Source organism: Equus asinus, chromosome 5, assembly GCF_041296235.1.
Source record: "Equus asinus isolate D_3611 breed Donkey chromosome 5, EquAss-T2T_v2, whole genome shotgun sequence".
Lineage (NCBI taxonomy): Eukaryota > Metazoa > Chordata > Mammalia > Perissodactyla > Equidae > Equus > Equus asinus.
The window spans coordinates 37,909,962-37,935,739 of record NC_091794.1 but is presented as its reverse complement, the minus strand read 5'-3'; the positions used below and the strand labels follow the sequence as shown (position 1 = coordinate 37,935,739).

The window sequence follows — 25,778 nt, the reverse complement described above, 5'->3', positions numbered from 1 at the left end:
GCAGGCGTGTGCCGTCACCCAGCTCTCAGCCCGGGAGAGGTGGGTACCACGCCCTCTCCTTTCCATAAGCCGGATGCTCTGCACCCAGCACCTCACAAGCTGGGACCTGCACTGCTCTCCAGTGCAAGGCGCAGATTTGGTATAATCTTTTGAGGTCACCACAAGACTAAAAACTCTCCCGTAAATCCCTTAAAGAATAACTTTAAATTCTTATACTGCATTTCCTAGAAATAATTCTTAATCACGAGGGCGAGTTCCACTACTGTGAAGGTATGATGACGACCAGTCTATTTCAGTGAGATCCTTCAATTCAAAGAATGTTCAAACGCAAGACGCAATTAGGCTCAGATTCAAGCCTGAATTTATCCAAGATACTTCCTTCTAACTCTTAATTTAGCTACAATTTTAACCTAGAAAGCAAAACCTAAAAATAGCTTTTTGTATATGCCACTCACTGCCAGAAAACATTACCTTTCTTAGGAAAATTTAGAAAATACTGCAGCTGTTATTCAGACAATGCCAGGAAGCAGGTACTCTTAACTTTTACCTGCAAACCAACCAAGGAAAGGGGAGGTAAGTAAGAGTGAATGCTCAGCAGAGATGCTGGGAGGCCAACACACAAAAAACACGCAGCTCTGGGTTCCAGTCAGTCTCTCCCTGTGCACTCTCGCCAGGTCCACGGCTCAAACTACATCAAATGTTACAACAGACGGCAAGATTCCACGGCAGCATTAGTGCTCTTCAAAAGAGACACACACACTCTAGTTTACAAACTAGAGATACAAACCTTTATTTCACAACTTTGTCATAATTCACTTCTATAAGACATGTACTGGGGACATAGTTTATAACACTTGGAAAGCTAGCTGCTGGGTGTCTTCAGGCGGGAGCAAAGATGTGGTCACTCCAGGGCCGACGCGTTCCTGGGCTTCAGGCAGCACAGACCAGACGCCCAGTATCGTCCCAGCCCAGTGTTACTTAGAGCCACCTCCTTTTTTGGGGCCGTTAGTCCTCATTTCGTGCCAGATTTTCACTAAAGGCTCCCTGTTCTTCCAAATGAGTTCATGACCATAAGTAATATACCATCTGGGGAAAAGAAAAACAAACCAGGTCCGACATTCAAACAGTATGACATACAAATGCTAAGTACCATGATATCAAGTTGACATTTTAAAAATTGAATGCCACTGTCATTTACTATCTAGCTTATTAAAATAACTGATGAATTTACTTAATGTAGATCATTGACTTACCTTTAATATACAGAGTACATAAAAGATGGAAGCAGGATGGAACCTGTGTGACTGCCCTGAAGCGTGTAAGCACCACACACACTCACCCCCCCCCCCCCCCCCGCCGCAAGTTAAGCATCCCTTTTCCCATTTACAGACACAAGGAACCAAGTCAGGGAGAAAGTCACTTGTGCAATGTGCTAACAGCTTCTAAGCGGTTGATCAAGGACTCACCTGCAGGTCAAAATGATTCTAAACCAGGACTCTCTTTATTATGTCAAGTGTAAGAAATGTCAGAATTAGACTTTACTAATGATGGCTATAGGAGTTTAAATGCTTCTTGTCATCTTCCGCCTGGCTACACAAAAGGGGGTCTGCTGATCCTAATTCCCACCTTTTAAAATAAAGCTCTAACCCCCATGCTCCTGTTAAAAACTGCCTAAAAGCAGCCAGAAGCAATAAGATGAGGAAGCTGAAGCACTGAGAGGTTCAGGAACTTAACTTGCTCAGGCTGCACAACTAGGAATCACCAAAACTGAGACTGGAACCCAAATCTGACTCCAAAACTGTGCTCTAACCAGTGTACTGTTCTGCAGCATCTAGGGAGCATCTACTATAAGCTGAGGAACACAATGAGTGACAAATGAGAAGGGCCTGGCTTTGAGAAGCCCACAGGCCCAGGTACTGCAAGACCAGGCAGCCACCGGAGGGCAGCACAGGCTGCAAATGCAACTCAGGGTCACCTACCTCCCTTCCTGGGCAGGGGGAAAGCTGGGAGGGCTTCCTGGAAGAGGTGGAGTTGACCTGGAATGGCTGTTAATGAAAGCTTTTATTGTTGAAACCTTTATTATTGCCCTGGTTTCCCCAAACAGATTTCACGTTCCCTGAGACAGAGACCAGATTTTGTTGATCTTTGCATCTCCCAGACACCTGACTGAAAACTGCTCTGACTTAGATTGGTATCAGCACTTTATGGGCCAGCCTGGTGGCACAGCAGTTAAGTTCACACATTCCACCTGGGCAGCCAGGGGTTCACCAGTTCGGATCCCGGCATGAACCTACGCACCACTTGGCAAGCCATGGTGTGGCAGCCGTCCCACATATAAAGTAGAGGAAGATGGGCACGGATGTTAGCTCAGGGCCAATCTTCCTCAGCAAAAAGAGGAGGATTGGCAGTGCATGTTAACTCAGGACTAATCTTCCTCAAAAAAAAGAAGAAAGAATAGTACTTTAATGCTTTAACATGTTTTTAATGTTCTGAGTATGTACTTATTATAAAGTGCTTGGATTGTACCTGAATCTTAATATTGACTAAATATAGTTAAAATCTGATCATGAAAATAGTCACCATTAAAATTTTGAAAAATAAAATAATCAGTAAATTTATAGGAAAAAAAGGTCATTTAAAAAACATGCCAATTAATAGGCATGTAGCAAAATTCTTTTGGGCCTAGAGTCAAATTCTGTGGTGAACTTAAACAAGAGAAAAGGGATCGCCCTAAGATCCAAATGCAATTGTGAAATTCTTGCCAGAAATGAATCACTTGTCAGGAACTCCCCACTAACAGAGTGTCTTCCCAAATCTTTGTAACCTACTTATTTCAAGCAAAGAGTCAAATACTCTATCTTTTTCCTTTTTTCTTTTTTTTCCTTTGAGGAAAATCAGCCCTGAGCTAACACCTGCCAATCCTCCTCTTTTTGCTGAGGAAGACTGGCCCTGAGCTAACATCCGTGCCCACCTTCCTCGACTTTATACGTGGGACGCCTACCACAGCATGGCTTTTGCCACGCCGTGCCATGTCCACACCCGGGATCCGAACTGGCAAACCCCGGGCCTCCGAAGCAGAATGTGCGCACTTACCGCTGCGCCACCGGACCGGCCCCAAAAGAGTCAAATATTTTAAATCTTGCAGGTACATCATTCTGATTACACTTGTAAGTTTAAATGTAATCGGTCATTTGGCTAAATTAAAATTAGAAAAACACTTCAAAATGACCCGTTTCTGGGGTATCCTTTCGGCAGCAGCAGCCTCACAGTCTAGAGCTCAGTCTGAAACTCACCCTTTGCGGTGACGAGCTGTGAGACCTTGCACAAGCTCCCTGCTTTAAGCAGTCTCCTTTCTGTACAATGGAATACCTCCCCAGAGTGTGAGAGCATTAAACGAGCCCTCAGCTTAGGCACACAGCACACAACCCATGTACGCGGACGATCACTGCAACAGCACCAGGCAAGGACCATCAAGTCCGGGGAAGGACGAAGTCAAGGAAATGTGCAGGACACTGATGGAATCTTCACCATTAGGAAACATTTCTAAATCTAGATTAAAGATGTTAGAAAAGACGAATTCTGGACACGACTAAGATCTAGTAAATGAAAGGAGTTGAAATTAGAAACAGCAAAGAGAAAGGATTCCTCTGCTTTTCAGATCCCGGACTTTAAAATGCATTTGATCCAATTATTTTCAGAATGGAAAAAGGTCACCTAATTATAGTTCAGAAGAATAAAAACCTGCTGGGGAGAAGATCCTTTAAGTATACATGGAGGGATCCAGATAAATTTAGAGTTCATAAAACAGAACGCTTTTTTTTAAAAGTCTTTATTTTTCTCACACTGTAATATCAGGTCAGTTTTGACTATTTATAATGTGTTGCTATTAAAGCTAGAACTCACATATGCTATTCTTTAATCATCACTGAAAATTATAAATGGCATAATAGCATTTAGTTCTACCGCCTACTGGGCAAAACTGCTCCACTTAGGGTAAGTTTTTTAATTTAAAAAAAAGGTAGAGGGGCTGGCCCGGTGGCACAGCAGTTAAGTTCGCACGTTCCGCTTTGGCAGCCCGGGGTTTGCCGGTTCGGATCCCAGGTATGGACATGGCACCACTTGGCAAGCTATGCTGTGGTAGGTGTCCCACATATATAGTGGAGGAAGATGGGCATGGATGTTAGCTCAAGGCCAGTCTTCCTCAGCAAAAAGAGGAGGATTGGCAGCAGTTAGCTCAGGGCTAATCTTCCTCAAAAAAAAAAAACGGTAGAAAAATCTAAGTTTTTCCATTGTCATGAAACAAAGTAAAAAGCAGGTAAGGGCAAAGGGCAACATTTATGCAAGAAAAGACAGGCCATTCGGGATCCAGCACATCAGACAGATGACAGAGTCACTACAGAACTACTATGGTCTACGCAAAAGTCCACTGTCGGAAGCACAAATGGAAGATCCTGTGACTACAATGCAATTGTACTCAATATGATGTGACAAGGGTGGGAAGGCTTTGGGTCTGGGTTTAAATCTCTGCTGTGCTGCTTAAGAGCTATCTGACCCGGGGAAGATCACTTCTGAGCCTCAGTTTCCCGTCAGTAAAATGGGGGTAATAAGAGTATAATGTAAGGACTAGCTCAGAGCCTGCCACACAGCAGATGCTCAGTAAGTGGGCAACACTGGTTGACGATCCCTGGCCTCTCCTCGGTCACACAGCATGCACCCACCCTCTCACCGCAGGCAGAGGAACAACTCCACCCACTCAGTGTGTCTGTCCAGCAACGGGGAGATGGAGGTCAGTGGTAGCGGGGGGAGGGGGGCAGGGGAGAGGAGGCCTGAGAGTGGGAAAGATGATGACACCACAGACTGGGGAGGCTGGGGAACAGCCTCCAAGAGGGGCTAGCGATCACGACAGTTCAGGAGTTGGGGTGACTTGAGGTTGAGGGCAGGGTAAAGGCAGATGGTCTCTCCCTACAAATGACCGACGCAGGGGCGGGCTGATATTCTCACGTCCCACCCCACACGGTGAAACTGGGCAGGGCCAAGGCAAACCATGCTGAGGTTCCCTCGCCCTCCCAACCCCCTCCCGGCCCCACTTCGATCACAGAGCTAACTGCATTACTCTGCCGTCCTTAGGGGCAGGGTAGGGAAATGACCCCAGAAAGCAGTGTAGCCATCAAGTACACTCAAACTTACATTCCAAAGAGAGCTCCCCCAAGATGTGCTGCATGATCAAAAAATTTCCATCCCAGGATCATTCCTGCTGTATCCATGGCAATAATGGCTTTTAGGGCCTGAAAGCCAGCAAAAAAGAAAAGAACTAGTACGACTTTGATTCCTCCAGCATGAACATTTCTAATTTAAGGGCAAGAATTCAGTCAACGTAAAAGCTTCATCCCTGACCCCAGCACTTCGCCTCAGAAAAGTACTCACATTCCCCGCCGTGAACGTGAACATCGGCAGGAAGATAATGGCCAGCCTCCCGTCTGGGATCTTCGTGCAGACAGCTGCAAGGACAGTCATGATGGCACCCGACTGCAAAGTAACACACCAGTGAAAAGGTGACACTCTCAACGTGCAAATGCTTAGTGACTGCAACGTCTGAAGTAGCAATACTTTTTCCAGGAAGTTTATAAGCCACAAATTTCTAGGTGAGCACAAAGCTTAGAACAAGCTTTCAGTTACTAACGTACAAAATATCAGGCAAAGGCGCTCCAAGTCCCTCACGTAGGAACCACCTGGAAAGGATTAACCAAGACAATCAGATGCGCAACCACCAACCTGGGAGAGCTTCATGAACTGCACGGGAGGCGGAGCGGGGTGTTAAACGTGTCACATGCATCACTGCATTTAATGACATAAAAGAACTTCTCAAACTTCAACAAAGCTCCCCCAAACAGAGTGAGTGAGCATGAATTTGCCCAAAGAAACCCACATGCATAGAATTTCTTCCAAGTATAATACTTTACCTTAAAAAAAATCATGTGAAATTTGCATACTACTTCATAATAAAACTAAACATTTTCCTTAAAACCTTTGAGCAAATGCTCTGCTCCAGGAAGGCATGCCATGTTTATCCCATGGCTCTGCATGACCTGCCTCACAGTATCCTCCCAGGGACACACATGCACCCACCTGCTTGAGAGGCACTTCCCTCAACAACCTCGCATTAGAGAATAAAAATCTAAACCTCACAACCTTATGATCAATAAGTCAACCATTTCTTGTTATAGTTGAAATTATAATTGCTGTATAGTTTTTTCTTTTACCATGTGTTTTTCCAGGCTGCTATGTAATCTTCATAATTTCAATTCATAATGGCTATGAAACATCTCCTGCATAAATTATGCTAATTTACCTAACATCTCTTAATGTTAGACATGTTCCCAATTCCTCTAGCTGGCAGAATACTTGAGAAATTGGATAATTTCAAATTCACATTAAATCTCACAATAATTACTCATTCAAACACTTGAGTGCTACTACATACCAGGCATTATGCTAGATGTTGGGGATATAGATGGGAACAAAACCAACAGACCCTGCTTAACGGCGCTTACAGAGTGCAGGAAAGACACAAACAGGTAAAAACAACAAAATATGATCAGCTATGAAGGTGAAGTAGAGCATGCTACGGCGGCACACAGAAGGGAGAACTCAGGGTTAATAAACGACATCAAGCTTTGCATAGAAGGGTGACCAGGGCTTGGCCAGATAAAATGGGAGGAGATGGGAAAAGTGTCCTAGGTAGAAAAGCAGCTTGAACCAAGCCTGGAGGCCAGAGTACAGTAAGGTGGAGGAATGCAAAGAGGCTGAGTGTGGTTGGAGACCTGCCATAGAGCAAAGGGAGGCAGTCGCTTTAGGTTAGCTTGTCTTCTACCAAAATTCTTAGGAGAGACAAATCTTAATCAATTATTAAAAATAATAAAACTCCCATGAGAGACATTCTACAAAATATCTTCCCACTACTCTTCAAATGTATCAAGGTCATGAAAGACAAGGAAAGACTGAGAAACCATCACAGACTGTAGGATACTAAAAAGATGTGACAATTAAATGCAGTGTAGTATCCTGAAACAAAAAAAGAACATCATGGAAAAGCTGGGGAAATCCAAATATGGCCTGCAGTTAACAGTAATGTACCAATGTTAGTTTCCTAGTTTTAATAAGTGAGACACGGTTATGGAAGATGTTAACATCAGAGGGCGCTAATTAAACGTACATCTTCACCCAACAACCACCATCACAGTAGAAATGGATGCAAGCCAGGATAATCAATCAATGGATGCTATTTCTGGGTAGGAGAGGGGGGTTGATGAACAGAGTATCAAGATATTTACATAATCCCAAATTATCTTCTCAGAAATTACCTATTAATTTTAAAAAGAAAAGGAAAAATAATTTTACAATAGAGAAGCTGGATAACACCCTAACTAGACATCAAATGGACAAGAGGGAAACACGTAGTATCATGTACCTCCAGCTGCGATACCTGAGAAGGACAGAACATCACTCATGCAGCATTCCAATCAAAAATACACAATCAGAATCTAATCGTGAGGAAACAGATTCTACAAAACTGGCCTGAATTGTTCAAAACTGTTAATGTCATTGGGGGCGGGGCGCAGGGGGGGGCGGACGCTGTCCAAAAGTGAAGGCAACAAAAGCAAAAATAAACAAGTGGGACTACATCAAACTAAAAAGCTTCTGCACAGCAAAGGAAACCATCAACAAAATGAAAAGGCAACTTACCAATGGGGAGAAAATATTTGCAAATCCTATCTGGCAAGGGTTTAATATCAAAAAGTGCTCAACATCACTAATTGTCAGGGAAATGCAAATCAAAACCACAATGAGGTATCAACTCACACACGTTAGAATGGCTACTGTCAAAAAGACAAGACATAAGTGTTGGTGAGGATGTGGAGGAAAGGGAGCCTTTGTGCACTATTGATAGGAATGTAAATTGGTGCAGTCACTACAGAAAACAGTATGGAGCTTCCTCAAAAAATTAAAAATAGAACTATCCCATGACCCAGTAATTCCACTTATAGGTATTTATCCAAAGAAAATGAAAACACTAACTCAAAAAGATATATGCATCCCCATGGTCACTGCAGCATTATTAAAAATAGCCAAGATAGGGAAACAACCTAAGTGTCCAATGATGGATGAATGGATAAAGAAAATGTGCTAGATATACATATACATGAGATATTATTCAGCCACAAAAGGGAAGAAAATCTTGCCATTTGCGACAACATGGATGGACCTTGAGGGCATTATGCTAAGTGAAACAAGCTAGACAGAGAAAGGCTACTACTGTATGATCTCACTTATGTGTGCAATCTAAAAAACAAAATAAGAAACAAGCTCATATATACAGAGAGCAGATTCGTGGTTACCAGAGGAAGGGGGCGAAATGGATGAAAGGGGTCAAAAGGTACAAACTTCCAGTCACAAATAAGTCCTGGGGTTGTAATGTACAGCATGGTCATCATAGCTAATACTGTGTTGCATATTTGAAAGTTGCTAAGAGAGCAGATCTTTTTTTTTTTTTTTTAAAGATTTTATTTTTCCTTTTTCTCCCCAAAGTCCCTTGCTACATAGTTGTATATCTTAGTTGTGGGTCCTTCTAGTTATGGCATGTGGGACACTGCCTCAGCATGGCCTGATGAGTGGTGCCATGTCCATGTCCAGGATCTGAACCGGCGAAACCCTGGGCCGCTGAAGCGAAGCGTGCGAACTTAACCACTCGGCCATGGAGCTGGCCCCAAGGGAGCAGATCGTAAAAGTTCTCATCACAAAGGAAAAAAAATTTTGTAACTTGGTATAGTCACAGATGTTAAGTAGACTTCTTGTGGTGATCATTTCACAATATACACAAATATTGAATCATTATGTTGTACACCTGAAACTAATAGAATGTTATGTCAGCTATAGCTCAATTTCAAAAAAAGGCTGTGGAAATGTGTCAGCTTTTAGAAGACCAAAAAGACACGACAACTAAATGCAGTACAATAGCTACAAAGAACATTATTAGGACAACTGACGGAACTAGAATATGTTCTATAGATTAAAGTATTGGTATATATTGGTATAATATATGGTACCGATATATACTGGTATAACAATTAAATCTTTTGAATTTGGTAACTGTACCATGGGATATATAAGGATATTTGTGTTCCTAGGAAATACACACTGAAGTATTTACGGGTAAAAGAGCATGAGGTATGCAACCTACTCTCAAACGGAGCTGGAAAACAAAAAGCACAGGTACATAGAGAAAATGACAAGTAAAATGTTGCAAAATGTTTAAAAGACTGGTGACTGGTTCAAGAGTATTTTGCAGTTTTCAAAGTGAAACACAGACCTAAATATAAAACATATAGTAAAAACTTTTAGGAGAAAATTCTTTGTGACTTCAGATTAGGCAAAGATTTCATAATTATGAGACCAAAAAGCATGATCCATAATAAAACAAAGTAATAAATCAGACTTCATATAAATTAAAAACTTACATTCTTTGAAAAGACACTGTTAAGAGAAAAGATAAGATACAGGCTAAAAGAAAATATCTGCATAACAGAAAGCTAATAAAGGACTTGTATCCGGAATATATAAAGAAAAACTCAAAAGAAAAATTTTTTTAAATAGGCAAAAGACTGAACAGACACTTCAGAGAAGATATATGGATAGCAGATGAGCACATAAAAAGATGAGCAACATCATCAGTCATTAGGAAAATGACAATTAAAACCACACCGAGATATCACCTATTACAAATTAAAAAGACTGACCGTACCAAGTGTTGGTGAGGATGTGGAGAAACGGCATCTCACACACTGCTGGTGGGAAAGTACAATACTATAACCATGGTGGAAAACAGTTTGGCAGTTCCTTAAAAGTTAAATATGTATTTACCATATGATCTGGTCATTCCACTCCTAGGTGTTTATCCAAGAGAAATGAAAGCATACATCCACACAAAGAGTTGTACACAAATGTTTGTGGCAGCTTTTTTATAACAGCCAAAACTAGAAACAATTCAAATGTCCATCAAGTGAATGGATATACATATTATGGAATATCCATATAATGGAATATTATTCACCCATATAAAGGAATACATTACTGAAACCGCAACCACATGGATGAATTTTAAAATAACTGTACAGAGTAATGGAAGCCAGAACAAAAAGGAGTATATGCTGTATGATTCTATTAATATAAAACTCTAGAAAATAAGTACAAATGAATCTACCTTGACAGAAAGGAGAGAAGTTGTTGCCTAGGAATGGGGTGGAGGAGCAGGAAAGACAGGCTACAGAGGGACACCAGGAAACCTTTGGGGACAATGAATACTTTCACCGTCTTGAGTGTGGTGATGGTTTCATGGGTATCTACATGTCAAAACTTACCAAATTATAAACTTAAGATATGTGCACTTTTTTGCATGTCAATTATACCTCAGTAAAACTGAGGGTTTGTTTTCTTTTAAGACTTGAGAGTCCTTTATACTATTCCTGCAACTTTTCTGTAAGATTTAAACTATTTCAAAATAGGATGTTACAAAAAGACACCTAAGAGAAAAAGGATTCTTAAAAGGTGCTCCTACAATTGACTGTAATTAAAAGGAAAGGTTCCTACTTTTTCATTTTAAAAAGGTTATTTATGCAAAATAGTGCCTACTTCTCTTAATCACCAAATGTTTATTTAGCATCTTCTATGTGAAGGGTTGCTTCAGAATACAGGATTATTTTAGGTTTACTGATACTTCAAGAAAAGTATGATGAGTTCCAGGGATCCCAGATGTCCCCAGCCCCTACTAACTAGTTGCCAGTTGGCCTAAACAGGGAAACCAGCTCAAGTTGCACTCCTAGGAATGGGCTGGGCTAACTGCAAGATGGAAAGATAGCAAGAATATCCACTGGAACGAGAACTTAAGATCTGAGTTAGGTAAGTGGACAAAGATAACCCAGTGCTTAGCCTGAAAAAGTTAAAGAACAACAAGGAAACAATAACCTCAACTACATATTAAAGGGGATAGGCTGGGCGTCAGTGGTAACTGCCAATTTTGTAGTGAGGGTTAGGAGTCATAATTCTACATTCTGTATTTAATTCCATATTCTGTGACTGTCTGCTATTGTATATGGACCAAACTGGCTTCTGTGCAAGTCTGTAACACACGGGGGTCTTCTGAAATCCCGACTTCCCTTAACAGAGAGATCACCGGTTTTGTGGAAACACACACATGTAGGCACACAGCCACCAGAATTTGTTCAACCTTTCCCTGGTTCCCTACTCCATGTCCTAGAAGAGTCACAGCAACTTTCAAGGGTATCAGAACCACCTCAGAAGATGGCTGGCTTTTTCCCCACAAAACTCGTAGGTCACAGTTCCTCTAGGGTGAAGCATGTTACACTGTCCATGTTTCTACTTATTCTGGAAGGTTTATTCTGGCTGGAACTTCAACATCTGCCCCAAAAATCTAGCAGCATATAAGCAGAGTAGATGTCCACGTCACTAAGATTTGAAAGTGAACAGCAGCCCATCACCCTTCAGGCCTTACAGCACAGGTGCAACTTCAGAGTCCCAGGTTTACTTTCAAACAAAACCAGAAAGGCCAACTCAACAAAACCCAGAAGAAATCAAGGTGAAACTTTATTTTCTGAGAAAAGAATAAAATAACACTTTTAGCAAAATGAAGCGAATATAATTTGATTAGTTGATGTGAAAGATGATTAAAATTCTGTTAGGTCCCTGTAAATTACTTCTCCATGGATGATTATATTTTCCATCTAAAGAGCTTGTTACAGATATTTTAATATCAAAGAAAATCCTCGTTAGCTGTGTATTCCTATGGAAAGCCAGTTTCTTTGTAACTATAACTAATTGTATTTATTATACATTATTTTAAAGATAGGAGGCAGTTCCATTACCCTTCTAGAATTTTCTCAAAGGGACCTTTATCTATGCAAATTTAACCATAGTCATGTGTCTGAATAAATTGCAACTCACTTTTTTGACAAATGTTAGGGCCCACTGCCATGAAGAGAGACATTATTTTCATCTTTTCTAGTTAGAGGCTTTTAAGAATATAATGAAAATGGGCCCTTTCTCCTCAGAAAGATCTCACATTCATATATATTTCAGATGCAATCACAGAGAGTCAGGAATCTTGACCCATGAAGACCCCAGAGGCCTGCCCTCTTGGTTAGAGATGAAGATCTTTCATTCTCCACCAATAATTTCTTACGTACACTGGCTGTGTACTTGTAATCAATATACATATATAACTTTTTACTTATTTCCTCAGTAAACGATTTTCAATATCTATATAATTTTCATATCTATCATATTAACAATTTCTATGTGTGATTTTTTTTGCATTATGAATTTAAAAGAATTTGCCCTAAGGGGCCTTCTGCTTCCCTTAAGCTAAGTACAGCTAAAATCCCTGGGCTATATATTTAGGTAAAACAAACATAAGACTCTGAAAACCTGAGAGAGGAAGGCACACTAACTAGGAACCTGGGGATCTACAGAATGACACAGCAGTGAGTTCCCTGGGTTTTCTTTTAGCCTCATATAGCTCAGACTGGGCTCTAGAGAGGCTCATAACCCAGAAACATCTATGAACTCAGAGAAAACACGTCTACACCCCCAAAAACTGCCCTCTCCAGTCAAAGGACCAAAAAAGACTTCCACCCTTGCAGACTCTAATGAAGCATCCCAATACCCCGACAGGGTGGTGTCAGAGGAGGTCACATGGGTAGCAGAGAGACAAGGTACCCTTGCTCTTCCTAGCCAGAGTGGTAGTAGCAGAGGTTGACTGGCAAGCCTGAACTCCCAGAACTCCCTGCCCTGCCCTGCAGTAACAAGAGCCCTCTTCCCACCAATGTCAAAGGAGGCTGAGTGGAGAACCTGGACTCCCACCCTCACCTGGCAGTAATGGTCAGTGTACCCCCTTTGCTCATCAGACGGGCCTGCTAAAAAGTAGATTTAAACAATATTCAAAGTCTTATAACATCTAAAATGTCCAGGTTTCACTTAAAAATCACTCATCATACCAAGAACCAGAAAAATCTCAACTTGAATGAGAAAAGACAATTAATAGACACCAACACCAAGATGACACAGATGTTAGAATTATCTCACAAGCATTTTAAAGCAGTCATCATAAAAATGCTTTAACGAGCAATCACAAATACACTTGAAACAAATGAGAAAACAGCACAGAGATAGAAAGGCTCAGCAAAGACAGAGAATATATCAAGAACAATGTAAACTCTAGAACTGAAAAACACAATAACCTAAATAAAAACACTCAATGGATGGACTCGAGCAGAATGGAAAAGATAGAAAATGATAAGTGAACATGAAACAGAACAGCAATTACCCAATCTGGACAACAGAGAGAGAACAGACTTAAAAGAATTAAGAGTTTCAGGGACTCATGAGATTATAACAGACAATCTAACATCATGTCATCAGAGTTCCAAAATAAGAGAATAAAAAGGGTGAAACTAAAAAAAGTATCTGAAGAAATAATGGCTGAAAATTTCCCAAAATACATAAACCTAGATTCAAGAAGCTGAGCGAACGCCAAACAAGAAAACACACAGATATCTATGACAAGACATACAGTCAAACTTCTGAAAATTAAAGACAAAAGGGAAAAAAAGCCTTAAGAGCAGTAAGCGAATCAACTCCTCACCCCATACAGGTATTATAGCTATTAGAACAACAAGGGATTTTTCTTCAGAGAGCACGGAGGTCAAAAAGAAACAGCACAACCTTTTTCAAGTGCTGAAAGAACTCTCAGCGTGGAAGTTTATCCAGTGAAAATATCCTTCAGAAACAAAGGGGAAATCAAGACATTCTCAAAGAAAAACTTAGAGAATTTGTCACCAGCTGACTTACCTAAAAGAATGCCTAAAGAAAGTTCTCTAAACAGAAAGAAAATGATAGAAGGAAGAATCTTAGAACATCAGGAAGGAAGAACAATGGAAAAAGGAAAAATTATGCATAAACACAACAGGCTTTCCTCCTCCCTTGGAATTTTCTAAATTATGTATAACGATTGAAGCAAAAGTTATAACAGTGACTGGTTTTCTAAATGTACGTAGAGGAAATATTTAAGACAAATAGATGAGAATTTGGGGGAGAGTATAAAGACAAAAAGAGAGGTACAGTCCTCTTCACTTAAACTGGCAAAATGACACCACCAAAAGCCTGTGATAAGTGATGTATATATATCGCAATACCTAGAGCAGCCACTAAAAAAGTGATACAAAGAGATATACTCCAAAACAGTATAGGTAAATCAAAATGGAATTCCAAACGAATCTGCTTTAGTGACCATTTTATTTAACTTACAACCCTGTAAGGAAGAGACGAAAGACACTTTCCTAACTTAGTAAGAGAATTCACTCTATGTACGGGTTAGGTCAGTGACAGTGAAATCAACAAAGTTATAGCAAGCAGGTTATCATAACATTGGTGAGCAAATTCAGCCTATGATAAATGATTTCCAACTTCAAGTGAAAAAGATTTCTCTAAAATTTTAACAAACGCTGTTTCCTACAACCAACATTTGATTGATCTTTGCCACCTCAAGATTAAGGGTTACATTTCACAGATGATAAACTTTCGAAAAGCAGAATATTAGAGAAAAGCTTCCTGCCAGTAACTAGTAACAAACTCAATTTTTAAATGAGATTTAGAATATGCATAGCTCTAACCAAACAAAACCCCTACCAAAACTAGTCAGTATTCCTGCCTGCTATGGTAATTGACAAATATTCTTTAAGTCTCTTTCATCTTTTAACAAAGAATATGACAAAGCCAGTAAGACCAATACTTATTTTGTCTTTCTTTTTTTTCTAAGATTTTATGTTTCCTTTTTCTCCCCAAAGCCCCCCAGTACATAGTTGTGTATTTTTAGTTGTGGGTCCTTCTAGTTGTGGCATGTGGGATGCCGCCTCAGCATGGCCTGGTGCCATGTCCGTGCCCAGGATCCAAATCGGCGAAACCCCGGGCCGCTGAAGCGGAGCGAGCAAACTTAACCACTCGGCCATGGGGCCAGCCCCCAATACTTATTTTCTAACACAATTCTGTCAATAGCATTTTCCCCCCAGATTTCTCATTAAAAATACCATTATACCTGGTGATACAATTTGCTTTAATTTTAACCAAGAATAAATGAAAGTATTTGAGGATAATAATTTTATCCTGCCATGGCTCTATAAGATTTTGATGACTGAATGGGAACTATCACTTCCACATTTCTTACTACATGCTCCTTACTATACTAAGCACTCTAAACACCCTTAGCATTGCACATCATAAATAGGACATGTCATCCTCATTTTAACATGGGGAAAGTGAGGTCCAGAGAAGTTAAGTAGTATGTCCTGGAAATCACAGATAAGCAGCAGAGCTGAGCTTCAAACCCAGTCTAATTACAAATACCATGCTGTCACACTGTTCATCTTGGAGTTGTTTCTTATCTGTAAAATGGGAATAACATAAAATGCCCTCCCAGATCCTCTCAGCTGATAGAAAAATCTCCCCACCCTCAGAAGGCCCAAAGTTCTCTAGAGAAGACTCAGCCCTTTCAGTGTGTACTAGATGTGTGAGCAATGTTTTCTCCCCAGCTAGACTAGACTGGAGGTCGCAGTCCACTTCTGATTCATCCTAGTGGTCTTCATTGCCTTCACATAACAGGTCCTTAGTTGGTAAATGAGATCAAGAATAGGACTTGAAATATCTAAATTATATCACAACTAAATTTTATATAGAAAACAAACGTTCCATGAGGGAAAAAAGGAAGGCTTAAGCTAAGAAAGAATGTAGGTCACAGGACAAGATATAGGCCTCATTAGGAAAATTATGTATATACAAATCTGAGGAACACATAATTACGGGTGATTATGTTACATAAGGATTCTTTTCCAAAATTGGACCTTTTAAGAGTTTTTTTAAAATATGAAATTCCCTATCTGAACGCATTTAAGTGCATTAGTATTTAAACATGTATAAAGCAAATGTGTAGCCTTTAAAGAAATATTACGTAAAGATTTCCATGTGCCTAGAAATCTGCCATTAAACTCAAAAGAAAACACATTTTTAATTTTTTTTTTTAAGCATCTGGAACATAGCTCCTGAGGGCAGGAATTTTGATCATTTGTTCACTGGTTGTATCCCTATCTCTATTACAGTGCCTAGGTAGTTTAATATGCATAGCAGACACTCAAATATTGACTAAATAGGAGGATACAGCACCAGATTCAAATTTGTAATTAGTTCGAATTCTCCAATGCTAGATTAGGCTCTCTGGATGGAGACTGGAGATTGGACACCCATTGTTCTCACTACTTCTCTTGATACGTACTCTGTTCCAGTAAGTATGTATAAATGACCAATGGTTAAAAGTTATAGCCTGAAATTTACAAGGCTTTACAAATGTACAAATTATAAATTAGATATAGATTAGTTAATAGCATTATTTAATGTTAATTTCCTGGCTTTGATAATTGTATTATCATTTTGTAGCTAACAACAGGGTGAAGGGTATATAGGAACTCTTCGTATTCTGCAACTTTTTTCTAAGTCTAAAATTATTTCAAAATGAAGTTAAAAACTAAATTAAAAAAATTTAAGTTAGAAATACTTACTGCACCAAGTGATGGTCCATATCTTCCTGTGGCAACTTTACACACATAACTGACAAAGGTGGAAATAACACCTGAGAAAAGTCACATTTCAGTAATTTTAGTGAGGTATAAAAATGGTTTCTATTTCTGATCTCCACCCCATAGAGACTAACATGTCAGGTTTCTACCTGGGTCCCTACAAGGTACAGGCATGAATACTTATCCTGCCTTATCTCTTCAGGTATTTTATAGGGAAAGAAAAGTGTGATCTACTGTACAACTTGCTGAGTAACGTAAGGTCATTCACTTTACCTCTCAGTTATCATTTTCCTCATTTATAAGATGAAAATAAACCAGTTCCCAACTCACCAACTGTCTGGGAATCCTCTGGGCTGCACTCCAAACACTGAATCAGAATCTCTAGCGTGGGGTCAGGGAGTCTATACTTTACCCAGCTTGCCGAACGATCCTGCTGCAGGTCCAGACTAGATGATCCTTTACAGTTCCCTTTGGCTCCAATGTCATCTGAGCTGAATGTGGCTCATTTTCTTTTCTTTTTTTAGGAAGATTAGCTCTGAGCTAACATCTGCTGCCAATCCTCCTCTTTTTGCTGAGGAAGACTGGCCCTGAGCTAACGCCTGTCCCCATCTTCCTCCATTTTATATGTGGACGCCGGCCCCTCATGGCTTTATGAGCTGTGTTGGGTCCGCACCCCGGGATCCGAACTGGCGAACCCCAGGCAGCCGAAGCAGAGCATGTGAACTTAACCACTACACCACCAGGCCGGCCCAAGTGTGCCTCATTTTAAAAAGCAACTTCCTATAGAGCAGGACTTAATGGCACCTGAAACAGACGCTGTAAACCTACAGCAACTTAACTAGCGCTTGGGGTAAAAAACTACACTCATCTTACAGGGCAGAGTGCTCAGCTTCTAGTTTTGAGGCACTAGATGTACAGGATTATTTACTTAACACTAAGTACTCACTCGGGCCCTGTGATAGGGGTTTCTATTTAATCCTTTCTACAACCCTAAGTAGTATTATCCTCAGGAGGTATATTTTTTTCTGCAACATCACACAGCTGGCAGCAGAAATAGGCTCTGAACGTAAGTCCTCTGTCTCCAAGCTCAGTGCTTTTTTCACCACAACATAACTTCCAGACATACTGTTTCTAAATGAAGGGATTTTAGAATTGAATTTTTATACTTTGTGGTTTTAATTAAGCACATTTTACAAACAGCTAAGTAAAATTTAACTGACTAATTGCCAATTTAGCAGCATCTAGGAACCTGGAAGCCTGTCTACCATTTCCTAGTCGAAATAAGGAAATGCTGCTATCTCTAAGATCACAACTGAAATGGTTCCATGCTAACAACATATATGCTTCCAACAAAGACAGAATGAACTCATTCTTGAAAATCTTACCGGATAGCTCTGATCTAATGTTTTCTGGAACTGAATACACTGTGGGAAATGCACTTAAGGTTATTTAACGAAGATCAAAATGACTGAGACAGCCGGGAAGCCTGGGAACCGCAGATCTCCAGTGGCCTGAGCTAAGGGAACTGAGGCCTAGTAAGATAAAACGACGTGCTTACATTCTACACCAAACCTAGCGCCTGTCCTGCCTTAAATCCTGCTTAATTTAAAACTAAACATACCGAAATCATTCTTCTCAGAGGGAATCAGCAGAATCAGAAGCAGGAAAGACAACAGCCCCATCAGTCTGTCGTATCCTCTACAGACCATTAGAGAAACAAGTATGTACTGAGCGTTTTCTGCATGCACAAGGTGGCTGTCATCACTCCTTTTGTCCCTGCTCCAGATGGGTGAGAGCGCTTATACTCCGACAGGCCCTGAGGTTAAAGCTGATTACCTGCAGATAAGTACACTGCCATGAACTGCTCTTGACCCAGAATGTTCACTATGCTGGAGGAGAAGCTCCACAAAACATACATATTTGCTGCCATGTGAAACAAGGAGAAATGACTGAATGTTGACAGCAACATTGGAGAACAAAGGACCTCTACAAGAGAAAGAAAAAAAGTCTGGTAATCGTGGAACACACAGTCAGCAAAAATTATCTATTTTAAACTTTTTTCAGCATTGTCATGAAACAAATCAAAAATGAGAAACAAAAACAGAGCCAATTAAAAGCTTAAATAAGATGGTTTAAAATAGCATTTTTCAGGGGTGGCCTGGTGGTGTAGTGGTTAAGTTCACACACTTCACTTTGGTGTCCCAGAGTCTGTAGGTTTGGATTCGGGGCACAGACCCAGCACCGTTCATCAAGCCACATTGTGGAGGCATCCCACATAAAATAGAGGAAGATGAGAGCTCAGCAACAATCTTCCTCAAGCAAAAAGAGGAACACTGGGGGCCAGCCCGGTGGCACAGCAATTAAGTTTGCACATTCCGCTTTGGCAGCCTGGGGTTCGCGGGTTCAGATCCTGGGTACGGACCTATGTACTGCTTGTCAAGCTATGCTGTGGCAGGCATCCCACATAAAATAGAGGAAGATGGGCATGGATGTTAGCTCAGGGCCAATCTTCCTCAGCAAAAAGAGGAGGACTGGTGGCAGATGTTAGCTCAGGGCTAACCTTGCTCAAAAAAATAAGAGGAAGACTGGCAAAAGATATTAGCTCACAGTGAATCTTCCTCACACACACACACACCAAAAAAACAGCATTTTTCAGAGTGGTAAGAAGCTGTCTTAAGTTTCTTTTCTACTTAGTAAACAACCAATAAAAATTCTCAGTTAAATGAAACTAACTTGTTCTTACATCAAATGTTAGTTAGAAAAAAGAATTGGTAAATTATTTCAATTATAGATATGAGTTGTATATACATAATAGTTTCCTCAGAAAGTAAACTTGTAGTGGGCCGGTCCCATGGCCGAGTGGTTAAGTTCGTGAGCTATGCTGCAAGCGGCCCAGTGTTTCATTGGTTCGAATCCTGGGTGCGGACATGGTACCGCTTATCAAGCCACGCTGAGGCGGTGTCCCACATGCCACAAGTAGAAGGACCCACAACTAAGAATATACAACTATGTACCGGGGGGCTTTGGGGAGAAAAAAGGAAAAAAATAAAATCTTAAAAAAAAAAGTAAACTTGTAGTGATCATGGATCTTAAGTCTTGAAAAAACATTCAGATATCTACTATGTGCAAGGCACAGTAAGGCTACCTGGGTCACGGCGATAAGAGAGATGAGGTCCTGTCCTCAAGGAGCTGACAGTCTAACCTCTGGATTTTGCTTACGATTGTTGACAAGGAACTCATCTTTTTCATAGCATTTCAATTCAAATAAAGCATATTTCTTCCATATTATCTCTACCTCAAAATAAAACCACACAAGTTAAACTTACTTGAGGCTGGATTGGATGTGAAATATCTGACCATTGTCCTCTGGAGAGAAGGTACTCTCCATAAACAGAATACAAAAACATTTGCAGCTATGATACCTACAAAATAAACATTTATAATTTTAGAGAGATTAAAAATAAGAGCAAAGAAAGCCTGATCAAAAGTCTACCTGAATAAGATTTTCTACAACAATTATATAGAAGTATTATATACTTGGGGGGGAAGTGAGCTAAGGAAAGTAAGTGAAATCAATGTTTTTAAGTATCAAAACTGTCAAGGGTTAATAAAGTCATAGAACTTCTGGAAAACTGCAAATGATCTAGGAGTTAATTTCCTTCACTCAGATCCATATTTTATTTCTTCAGAACAGTTTACTCTTCTCAATAAACAATAAACAGATCTATAATTATTGCTTGAAAATGGCCAAGCCAAAGCCAGAAGTAATGCACAAAATTAGGTTCTTCTGCCGAGTAGAAAAGCTATATAATATCACTTCTTTTTCCACAGGGAATGGTATGCTTCTTAAACCTACGGATATGGATAAAGACGGATGTGGGAGCTGGATGACTGTTTTATTTTTCTGCAAGAACTGACGTTGCAGAACTACCACTAAATTGAATAGGTTTATCTAATGATAGAATTAACTATTTAGTTACATTTTAGGGAAGAAATTAAGCTATTCTTGAAAAGTACAAACTTTAAAAAATTCATTGACTTTATGTACCACACCTCCTTGCACATAGTAGGCGCTCATCTACTTGAATTAAAGGAATTAATTAAAGGAATTTAAACATTTATTGATTCCTCCAGTCTCTTTAGGCAACAGGCAACTAGCCCTCCCAACTTCTTCAGCAACAATTAGGACTGATTCCAGCCACACCCTGGTAAGAGGATTTATTTTAGAAGACACTCGTACAGTCCCTGCCAGCTGCTACATCGCAGAGTTACCTTTGGCTTCCATATTTGCTCACTCTGTAAGGCTCTCAGCTATCCCCTGGCATTCCAAGTCTATCCAATTTTTGCTTTCCTGCTTGAGAGCTAAGTAGGAAAGGAAGTTACTATTTTTCATAGATTCTAAAACATTTTTCCCATTTTAATATCTGAAATCAGGATGCATCTTACAGTTGGTGGTGTGTCACAGATGAATTGGCAGCATTTTTTCCTTTCTCCAAAGCACATTCAATAGTGTTTTATTACATTTAACTGAATTGATTCTATCAATTTTACCAGATGTCTTACCATTAGGAACTATGACAGCTATTATACCATTTTTGGTAAATAACTAACTAGAACTCTCTCAAAGATGATGAGAAGGACAGTATTTATGAAAGAATGGGGAGAAAGGGTCATAAGCAAGGCAAGTAAGAGCACTGTGTGTACCTTCCACAGAGGAGCATAGAACCCTGGCAGGGGAGGAGGGCGGACGAAAGGCAGAGCCTCCTCAGAAGGAGAAACAGACCTCTGGGGGTTTATCCCAAAGGAAGGGAGCAGTGATTAGTGTTGCCTGGGTTCTTTAGTTTCTTTTGGGAGAGTTAAACATCTTTACCACCCAGAGGTAGTAAAGGTCCAGGTTGAAATACATAGCTATTGACATCTCAGGGTAAAGACGACCTGAAAATAGTCTGGCTCCAGGTTTCCATGATCATAAAGATAGTCAGGGCTTTGCACTTTGTTTCAACTGTAGTTCAACGCAAAGAGAGCTCCTGATCCTGCCTGCTACACTGAAAAACGGCCACTACTCTGCCTACTCTGCCAGTTCCACAGATTACTTCCTGAAATCGGTGACATACAGCACACACTTCTGGAAACTGTAAGCACCACAGCACTGCAGAGAAGTAGAGAGCATACCCGGGGTGAAGAGCTTACAACTAGGGAAAAGACTTGAAACAGGGAAAGATAACTAAGGATATCATTGTTAACACTGCCAAGTTTCAACCCAAATGCAAGAGGCCTTTCTGGTAAATTAGGACAGAATATTGGCACTGGAACACACTATATTCAAACCCCTCACTTCACAGACCAGTGGCATCCTATCAGTGAACAACTGACCATACATGCCCAAATTATGTATACGAACCACTATAATTCATTATAAAACACACGAACTAAAACGAAATCAGAAAAGTAAAACGCAGCTATTTTCTTCCTTGCATATCCCATTTTGAAGGCCAATTACAGACGAGAAAACTGAGGCTCTAAGAGGCACAAGTTTTCAGAGAGCCAAAGTCATGGCCAAGCCAGAATTCCTAATCTAGTGCTCTTCCTACTAGACACAGAGACATGGGTAGCCCAGAGGATTTCTTCTGACCTTGGCCACTCTACAACTTCAGACACCAGATAAAGGGCTCTTTATCTGGGAAACAGCATAAGCTGGTCCCCATAAGCAGGTGAGCAGGAGAGGACGTGTGGTAATCCCAGGCCTATGGAGGCAGCACTGCACACTGTCTAAAGGTAAGGGTGAAAGAGTCCAGCAGAACTGATTCTGTCCTACTTACACTATACCCTGGACAAGAAGCCTAACCTCTCAGCCTCAGTTTCCTCTCCTGTAAAATGGGAGTAATAAAATCTACCTTGAAGAGTTGAGTGATGATTAAATGAAAAAGCACGATTAAATGTAGCAGTCACACAGTGACCAAAAAATGAAAAATATGGTAGAAAGAGAACAGCCTTTTCAGGTCTGAATCCTGGGTATGCCACTTAGTGGCTTTGTGGCATATGGCATTTCATCCCCTTCACTTCAGTTTTCTCATTTGTAAAATGAGGATGATACTTCCTACACCTCATAAAGGTTGTAACGAGGATTAAATAAGATAGTACAAGCACCTTGTATACAGAGGCTCAAAGAATAATGGTTCCCTCCTCCTCCTTCTCCCTTGAGAAGCAGAACTGCTTAAGGTCTCTGCTTGTATCTCCACTTAGGAGGAGTGTTACTTGCCTCCTCCTGACTCAGTAACTTCTTAGACAAGCTCAGCTTGGCACTATTGATTCGAGAAGGTTGCTGCTGCCTCAGTGCCTACCTTTACCAAAAGTGATGCACTAGATTATATCAGCAAGAATAATGAAGTTAACGACTTCCAAAAATTCTCTCCTTCAGAAAAGCAACAAAAAAATTGGCAAAATTTCTCAGAATCAACTTTTTCAGAACTCTAAAAACCTACCAAAGGCTTGCAGCAGCCCAGCATTTATTTTTTAAAAATGGCTGAATCTCAGTAAGAACAGCAAGCTTTGAGGCATTTTAACTTGCCCTAGTCCCGCACCCCCACTCTCCAGCTATAAGCTACCCATGAAAACCACCTCATTCCCAGTGCACCCTGGCAATCACCAGACGTAGCATAATGGAGCTGGAACTCTTTCAAAGCCTCAATACCAAAAAATTATCATCATCTGAGCTATCTGATAACAGTTCCCTGGAAGACCCCACTTGCAAGGCTGCCTGTTATTTGACTGACTGAGAAATCAAATGCAAAACTCCTTTTCCCGGTGGCATTTGTCAAAAAACGATTACAGGCAAGAGTTTTAAGTTCGAGACTGCCTGAGGTGGTAGATAATATTTGGGGCAAAGAGACTAAAGAAAAAATCTTAAGAGAAAAACCTGGGGAATGAGATGTCCAGAGGAGCTTACAAAAGCCTCTAATATATTCCTGGGATCTAGAAGACCACAAGCATAACAAGACAAAACTTTAAGCCAAGATATGTTACTAGAGACAAAGAAGGACATTATATAATGATAAAAGGGTCACGAAGATATAACAACTTCTTGATATACATCAAGAATATATAACAACTACAAACATATACACTCCTAACAATAAAATCTCAAAATATATGAAGTAAAAATTGACAGAACTGAAGAGAGAAATAAACAGTTCAACAATAATAGTTGGAGACTTCAATACCTCATTTGCAATAACAGATAGAATAATTAGATGATCAGCAAGGAAACAGAAGACTTGAACACTATAAAAGAACTAGGCCTGACAGACATCTATAGAACACTCCACTCAACAAGAGAATACACATTCTTCTCAAGTGCACATGGAACATTATCCAGGCAAGACCATATGTTCACACAAAACAAAGCAAATCTCAATAAATTTTAAAATAGTGAAATGATACAAAGCATGTTCTCTGATCACACTGGAATGAAATTACAAATCAATAACACATTTGGAAAATTCACAAATATGTGGAAATTAACACATTCCTAAATAACCAATGGGTCAAAGAAGAAATCACAAGGGTAATTAGGAAGTACTTTGAAATGAATGAAAACAAAAATATAACATACCTGCTATGGACTACATTGTGTACCCCAAGATTCATATGCTGAGGCCCTAACCCCTAATGTGGCAGTATCTGGGGATGGGGCCTTTGGGAGGTAATGAGATTTAGATGAGGTCATGAGGGTGGGGCCGTCATGATAGGATTAGTGTCCTTACAAGAGAAATACCAGAGAGCTTGCTCTTGCTCTCTTCTCCCTGCCATTTGAAGACAATGCAAGAAGGTGGCAGTCTACAAGCCAAGAAGACAGCTCTCAACAGACCCCAACCATGCTAGCTCTTTGATCTGGGACTTGTAGCCTCCAGAATTGTGAGAAAATAAATTTCTGTTGTTTACGTCACCCAGTCTATGGTATTTAGTTACGGCAGCCCAAGCTAAGAATACTAAAACATAGGATACAGCAAAATAAGTGCTATAAATGCCTACATTAAAAAAGAAGAAAGATCTCAAATTAATAACCTAAACTTCCACTTTAAGAAACTAGAAAAAGGGCAAAGTAAACCCAAAGCAAGCAGAAGGAAGAAAATAATAAAGAGTTTGGATAAATGAAGCAGAGAATAGAAAAACAGAGAAAAATCAATGAAACCAAAAGTTGGTTCTTTGAAATGATCAACAAAATTGATAAACCTTTCACTAGACTGACAAAAAAAAAGGCTCAAATTACTAAAAACAGGATGAAAGTGGAATGTTACTACTGACTTTACAAAAATAAAAAGGATTATAAGACTATGAACAATTGTATACCAACAAATGAGAATAACTTAGATGAAACAAATTCCTAGAAAGACAAACTACTGAAAGTGACTTAAGACGAAACAGAAAATATGAAAAGGCCTATAAGAAGTAAACAGACTGAATTAATAATCAAAGAACTTCCCACAAAGAAAATTTCAGGGACAGATGGCTTTATTGATATATTACTTTCCTAGGGCTGCTGTAATAAATTGCCACAAACTGGGTGGCTTAAAACAACAGGAATGTATTCTCTTACAGTTCTGGAGGCTGGAAGTCTGAAATCAAGCTGTTGGCTGAGCCAAGTTTCCCTCTGAAGACTCTAGGGAAGACTCCTTCCTTCCCTCTGCCTAGCTTCTGGTGGCTCTTGGCAATTCTTGGCATTGCTTGGCTGGTAGCTGCATCACTCCAATCTCTGCCTCCATTCTTCACAAGGCCTTCTTTGCTGCACGTCTCTTTTTGTCCTCTTCTCTTGTTATAAGGACATAAATCATTGGATTTAGGGCCCACCTTAATCTAATATGATCTCACTATAACTAGTTACATCTGCAAAGACTCTATTGCAAATAAGATAACACACTGAGTTTCTGGGCAGACATAAATTTTGGGAGACACTATTCAACTTACTACAATTGGTAAATTCTAGCAAACATAAAGGAGAATTAACATCAATCCTTTTCAAACTCTTTCAAAACACAAAAGAGGAAGGAACATGTCCAACTGATTCTATGCAGTCAGTATTATCTT

At 40.1% G+C, this 25,778-nt stretch overlaps 1 protein-coding gene across 2 annotated transcripts in view; it reads right to left on the bottom strand.

The window, feature by feature from the left end:
• Positions 1 to 765: 765 nt before the first annotated feature.
• The window catches only part of PARL (presenilin associated rhomboid like), a 48,920-nt gene continuing 23,907 nt past the window's right edge, over positions 766 to 25,778 (bottom strand). Inside the window, exons 5-10 of one of the 2 annotated variants that reach the window (XM_014846210.3) lie at positions 20,021 to 20,116; positions 18,531 to 18,680; positions 16,677 to 16,747; positions 5,425 to 5,526; positions 5,188 to 5,285; positions 766 to 1,086 (exon numbers count right to left, since the gene is read on the bottom strand). In XM_014846210.3, coding sequence (XP_014701696.1) covers positions 975 to 1,086; positions 5,188 to 5,285; positions 5,425 to 5,526; positions 16,677 to 16,747; positions 18,531 to 18,680; positions 20,021 to 20,116 — 629 coding nt within the window. In that variant the 3' untranslated portion in view covers positions 766 to 974. The remainder of the gene's footprint in view (positions 1,087 to 5,187; positions 5,286 to 5,424; positions 5,527 to 16,676; positions 16,748 to 18,530; positions 18,681 to 20,020; positions 20,117 to 25,778) is intronic. The other variant, XM_014846212.3, reaches the window with a different exon arrangement.